General features: G+C 39.8%; 2 protein-coding genes across 5 annotated transcripts in view; one reads left to right on the forward strand and one right to left on the reverse strand.

Annotated features, from left to right (window-relative positions):
• Positions 1-5,159, reverse strand: part of LOC112161596 (collagen alpha-1(XVII) chain) — a 26,178-nt gene extending 21,019 nt beyond the window's left edge. Inside the window, exons 1-4 of one of the 4 annotated variants that reach the window (XM_024296845.2) lie at positions 4,378-5,159; positions 3,546-3,594; positions 1,770-1,820; positions 1,540-1,647 (exon numbers count right to left, since the gene is read on the reverse strand). In XM_024296845.2, the coding sequence (XP_024152613.1) occupies positions 1,540-1,647; positions 1,770-1,820; positions 3,546-3,588 (202 nt within the window). In that variant the 5' untranslated portion in view covers positions 3,589-3,594; positions 4,378-5,159. Of the gene's footprint in view, positions 1-1,539; positions 1,648-1,769; positions 1,821-3,545; positions 3,691-4,377 lie in introns of all 4 variants that reach the window. The other 3 variants (XM_024296841.2, XM_024296842.2, XM_024296847.2) reach the window with 3 other exon arrangements.
• Positions 5,160-5,207: 48 nt separating this feature from the next.
• The window catches only part of sfr1 (SWI5-dependent homologous recombination repair protein 1), an 8,075-nt gene continuing 7,001 nt past the window's right edge, over positions 5,208-6,281 (forward strand). The window contains exon 1 of the mRNA XM_024296855.2: positions 5,208-5,426. Within this exon, the coding sequence (XP_024152623.2) occupies positions 5,223-5,426 (204 nt within the window). The 5' untranslated portion in view covers positions 5,208-5,222. The remainder of the gene's footprint in view (positions 5,427-6,281) is intronic.

A 6,281-nucleotide genomic window follows, 5' to 3' on the forward strand; every position in this document is an offset into this window, starting at 1 on the left:
TAAGGGAAAAACTTTTTTAAATGACATTTTTGTAGAAGCTACTTTAAGGAACTCAGCTGGATCAAAGTTAAAAACAAAAAATACTAGTCTCTTATGCACACTAGATAGTAATGGGTGCACGCCCATAACTATAATAGCTGATTTGCACCAGATAAAAGCTGGTTCACACCTGATAGAAACTGGGTTGCACCAGATAGTAGCTGGGTTGCACCAGATAATAACTGGTTTGCACCAGATAGCAGCTGGGTTGCACCAGATAATAACTGGTTTGCACCAGATAGCAGCTGGGTTGCACCAGATAGCAGCTGGGTTGCACCAGATAGTGGCTGGGTTGCACCAGATAGCAGCTGGGTTGCACCAGATGCTAACTGGTGAACACCAGATAGTGACTGGTGACCACCAGACAGTAACTGGTTTGCAACATATGGTAACTGGTTTGCACCACATAGTGACAAGATAGTTACTGGTAAGCATCAGATAGTAGCTAGTGAGCACCAGATAGTAACTTGTTTATGCCATATAGTAACTGGTGCACACCAGTTAGTAGCTAGTGAGCACCTAATTGTAACTGGTGAGAAACGGGTAGTGGTTGATGAGCACCAGATAGTAACTGGTGCACACCAGATAGTAGCAAGATAGTAACTGGTGATCACCAGATAGAAACTTGTTCACATCACATAGTAACTGGTGCTCACCAAATAGTAGCTGGTGAGCACTAGATTGTAATTGGTGAGCATCAGATTGTAATTGGTGAGCACCGGAGAGTAGCTGGTGAGCACCAGATAGTAGCTGGTGTGCACCAGATAGTAGCTGGTGAGCACCAGATAGTAGCTGGTGAGCACCAAATAGTAGCTGGCGCACACCAGATAGTAGTTGGTGAGCACCAGATAGTAACTTTTTTTAAAATTCGATGCCTCTTTAAGGGTTCAGTAGTATGCTGTAAAGTTTGCAACAAACTTGGAGAAAAGCAAACATAAAATCAAGCATTAAAACACCAAATTGTTCATGTTTTCAAGGTCTATGAATGTTTTTGTCCTTGTGGAAACTATTATTTGTAATCTGAAAACTCAGTTTTGCGTAAGACTCTACATACACACTTTAATCGGAGTCTGTGGTAGTAAGCCACTTTCAAGGGATTATAATTATGTTTGCAAAACCAGAGAATGTATAATAAAGCTTTATGCTTTTGAATCTTGATAAAAACAGCTGCTCTTAAAGTTTTTGAGTTAAGGTAAGTATATAGTATAAAAGAGAACACTAGTTTGGTTAAATGTTCATTCCTGATACTTTCAAAATAAAACGCACAAACTAACTTTTATAACAGTGAAACAGTTTTTCACTATAAAAGTACGTTAATTACAAACTTCAACACAAGCTGTGGCACTGCCACCTACAAAAATGTTGTTTAAACACCCTTGTTAAAGCTTCAAGCACAACAACAAAAAAATCTCTATTTTTCTGCCAGACGTTAAAAATACAGCATCTCCAAGTTTCTGCAAACCCACAACTTCCCAGTTCTGAGTGGAAAGTTGCTCTCACATGAAGTGAAGTAAGCTCCACTGCTGCTGTGGGTTAAGGCATTCTTCTCCAAGCCCAGCCCTCCAGTGCTGCTGGACATATTCCTCTGATTTGATCCGCTGGTTCCCTCTAGCAACAGGAGACACAGAGTAAAACAAGAAGAAGTTGTTACTCATCGGGGACTTCCTTAAGACCAGGCTGGCTATAATTACTGCTTCTAGTTTATACTAAATAGAATTAGAGCGACTCACTTGGTGGGAGAGTTGTCAGTCTTGTTGTGGAGGTTACCGTTTCTGTCACAACTAATAAAAAAGAGAAAATAAATGACTTTATGCTTGAGTTAATTTGTATATCATCCCACCTTAAGCTCACATTTACAACATTAATCTCCTATTCAGATGTGAAGGAACACCACTGGGCTTAAACCGCCCTCAGCTGGAGGTTAAAATCCTCCCACAAATAAAAGGTTTTCCGAACAATAATTACGATAACATGTCATTACACTGATTTGAAAGTTGTCTGTACTGGCTGGTGTTTATACGCTTCTAGAACTTTCAAATGAATCATCTGATCTAATTCCTGTAAAGCCTAATTTAAGAAATGCATGTCCTTAAGTTTTTGAGCTTGTACTAAGTTAATAACAACCAAAAGCTTTGATGATATTTGTTTTATTGCCACATGTGTGGGAGATAAAGATAAGGACTGGAACATGTCTGGAGGGCACACAAATCCTAACTGAAATAAGAAATAAACATATAAATTTGATCAAATCTGTATTAGCAAATGTGTCATTTTTCTTCTTTTTACTAAAAAATTATCAGATTTTTGCCCTCACAATATAGTTATGTTTTGTCTGCAAACGTATCTCAAAAATCCTCATCTAGGAAACAAAAAATGTTGTTTTTTGGGGAATTTTTTGCTGAAAAACTTTAACATTTTTTGCTGAAAATCGTAGAATACAGTTAATCTTGAGATTATTTGGAGTGCCTGAGTAAAAACTCGTTAAGACAATTACAATACGGCTTAAGGAGCAACATTTTTCTACTAGTTTTTATTCTATTTTATGTGTTTATGTGTGTAGTTTAATATTCTATATTTAAATCCCTCTTTTTCGTTTAGATTATCACATAAAATCCACATTTATTCTGATACTTCTGCACGATTCAGGTAGGATTTACAGAAAATTGGTGCAATTAGATTTTTTCTGCTTAAAATAAGTAATTTTAACACAGGTTATATCAAAAAAATACATTTTATTTGAAATTAACTAGAAATATAGTCAGCTTGCCGTTTACTGCCATACCGTTTATAACGCCTGCACTTGTGCACAACTAATTCCAAATCTGAGCATCATTCGGAGGACATTCTTGCTAAATATAGTGTAGCTGACGATAATTAAAACAAACACTCATATGCTTCCAGGAGGCACGTTGCTCTCCTGCAGAAGCCTGTTTAGCTTTACTATAGATAATGTGCATTCCAGTAGAATTTCTGCCTTAGCTGCTGTCCTCTTCCTCCTCTCTGCTCATCTGCCTCTTTCTCCTTCCTTTTAGGGATGTCTGCCTGTTTCAGAGTCAAGGCTGAGGCTCATCATTAAAAAAATCACAACTTTACCACAATGTGACCTTAAAAGCCATCAATTTGAGTCTTTCTCTTAAAAATTCCTCCGCAAAATTGACCTTATTTTTGCTTTTGTAAGCTTACTTGGAAACAACACATGGAGATGGTGGATGTTTTGAAGTTTGGAGACATAAGCTGCTCTTAAATAGTCATCCTTGAAGACATTTTAAATTAAAAAGAGAGAGCAAGGAAAGCATGCATTGTGTTAGTAAGGCCCCAAGCAGAAACAAAACCGTTAACAAGGTCATGAAGGCAAAAAAAAAAGACTTCTGTTACGATATATTGAATTTCTCTCTAGAAATGCTTTTTTTATGGTTTTCATGGTTGGTCTTAAATATGATCTAGTTTTTGTATTTTTTTTTTGGTTTTGTGTGTCTGCAAATCGAAAATTAATCAGGAAACCTCACCCTTTTCTCCAGTGAACTCCATGTGTCTCGTTAACTCGTCCATTCCATCCTATCTGGTGAGATGATGATAAAAAAGGGGAAAAAAGGGCTCACAGTCATGCACAATCTGCTCCTTTTCTGTGACAAACAGCACGGCTGCAGCTCTCTAAAGTTGAAAAAAATAAAGCAAAGAGTTGCTTGTTTACTGGACTAAAACTACATTTCATCAAGTCACCACATCAGTCGCATGATTGGAAATGTAAAAAAAACCCACAATCAAATCACATACGCAACTTCTGCAGCAAGTACTGAATAGGGGAGGCCACAGCGAAGCTATGAAACTGTACTTTTGTGTTTACTTTTGTGTCTTTGGTGACTAGACTAACAAAAGGAACAAAAAGAGGCAGCAGATCAATGCACTGAAGAGGTCATCCTCTCACCACACCCAGCCAGCGAGGGCATTTAACTGCCTCCTTTACCCAAAACATTTTCGTACATGAGCCCAATTTTATGACCTGCAAATCCAGACCCCTAAAGCTGACACTAAAGTAGTCCCACTTATCAATTTGTGGCCCTGATCTGATGTCAGATAAAGCCTGATGCCACACAGCTCAGTCCTGCAATATATTTAGATGGATGGAAATAGCTCAGCAAAAGCAAAAGTGGCTGTAAAAGTATCCAGAGATCACTGTAACCGGAAAATGATCCTCAAAAACCCCCCTTGGGAGTTTTCACCCCCCAAGGTGTTAAGTGCGAATAAAGTTAGGAGCCCATCACCAAAAACTCCCAGCAGAAATGCAGCAGCCACGCGCCAGGACGCACAAACAGAAGGTCTCCAGGTGAAGGTCCATACCTTCAGTGAGCTTCAACAAGTGTCCGACTCCTGTCAGGGGCGACTGGTCTCGTCCAGGGGGGATGTTTTCTCAGAATCCTTGATCCGTTTGTGCCTTTTCTCTCAACCTTCCCAGCAGGCGAGTCAAAACAGAGATGTGGGCTCCGATCCCAGCCGCGCCCATCAGAGTTTGGGCAGGCAGGTGTGGCAGACGGCACGAAAAGATGAATATAATCTCTATAAAAGAAGAAGGGAAAAAAAGTGGAGCCCGAGGGGAGCAATTAAGTTGTCATTCTCAGGCTACAGACAGTCGATTGTGCGCAGAGAGAAAAAAAAAGCGCTGGACTCTTCCGCGGTCGCTGCTGCGCTCTGCTCTGTTCTGGTCAACTTTTGGAAACTGGCAAAGTTTTAGGAGGGAGGTGGACAGGGCGTGATGTGGGAGGTGGGATCTGCTCTTTCTTTTTCTTTTTTTCCCCCTCTTCTTCAAATAAAGCCCTTCTTTTCTTTGTGCAGGACTGCTGCCATTCCAGGTTCTGCTGATGCGCAGGGCGCATAAATCCATTCTGGCGCAGCTGTGGCGCACATCTGGCGCGCACATTGGAAGAAGAAAAAGAACATCTAATCTATACATTATGGTTTCACTCAATGTGGCATGCAATTTAACAATATTTTAAAGCCTCAAAGAAGCATCCAAGTGTCTATATTTTGCAGCTGTGCAGCTTTTTCCCTGCGACACTTTTTTTATTCTTCCAAAGTTGCAGAAAAAAACTGTTCTGCACCACATCTGAATTAAAGGACAGTTTCTTCCTATCTCTATGATCATTATAAAAGTTCATTCCCATTTATGCAATTTTGAGGCAAATTAGATGCTTCATCCCTCCAATGGAAGCCACAAGCATCCGCAGGTTCCCTCACCCACCACACCCTGCACTGACATCCACCCACTCTGCATGACTCACACTGTGACTTCTATCAGGCCAAAGGATGGGACAGAAGAAAAAAGAAAAGACCCCAAGGAGAGAACATGGAGACGAAAAGGAGGAGGAGGAGTGCTCCGCTCACATCTATGTGTGAGTCTGAATGTGGCCAGATCTTAACGGAAAGCAGCAGATTCCTGGGAGGTGAAAACACTCTTGAGAACTGAAACAGGAGCTGACTGGCTGGGGGAAGCACATCCATGTTTGTGTATGGGACAGTGGCTCCTCCAGATAAGGCTTCATTTGGAAACAAGAGCTTCCAAGTGGTTCAAAGGTCAGCAGAGGAGCAAAACTTGTATTTATCCCCACTCAGTTTTTACTTTACAACAGGCAGTTTCTTCCCTTTTTCCCTCTTCTTTTAGGAAAGTTGGCAGTATCTCCTCCATTCTGATTAATTGCTTGAACTAATATATATGTTTGAGGGTGGATAATAAAGTTGGTCATACAGCTGAAGGGTGACATTGCTGGCAAAAGTTGACATATTATGGTTTATTTCACCATTAAAAGTCCCACAATTTCCAAAACTCAAAACCTTATTAAACAGCTAACAGAATCTATAAAACTTTTTAAAAGAATTTATTCTTATTTTTAAACAACTGACACTCTCAGAAGGAAAAAAAAGAAATCTTTGCCTGAATGTTTACATTATATTTTTTAGAATATGATGGGACTTTGGAAGGAAAAATAAATTTTATTGATACAAAAATGCATCAAAACTTTCAACTCCAGAATTACCTGAATTTAGTTTTTAGGGTTAAACTCACACAAAAGTGCATTTTTCAATGTCTTCACAACAGGGTGTGTTGCCAGGTTTGGGCAATGAAACAAGCCACTCCCCCAAACTTTGCCCTCTCATGCAGTTTGCCTCTTGATGCGGTTTCTTATCCCAGAGGCAGCAAAGGTGGTAAAGTTTTGAGGTTTAGATCAAGTTGCTGCATCAAATCTAAA

The sequence above is a fragment of the Oryzias melastigma genome, linkage group LG15, assembly GCF_002922805.2.
Source record: "Oryzias melastigma strain HK-1 linkage group LG15, ASM292280v2, whole genome shotgun sequence".
Classification (NCBI taxonomy): Eukaryota; Metazoa; Chordata; class Actinopteri; order Beloniformes; family Adrianichthyidae; genus Oryzias; species Oryzias melastigma.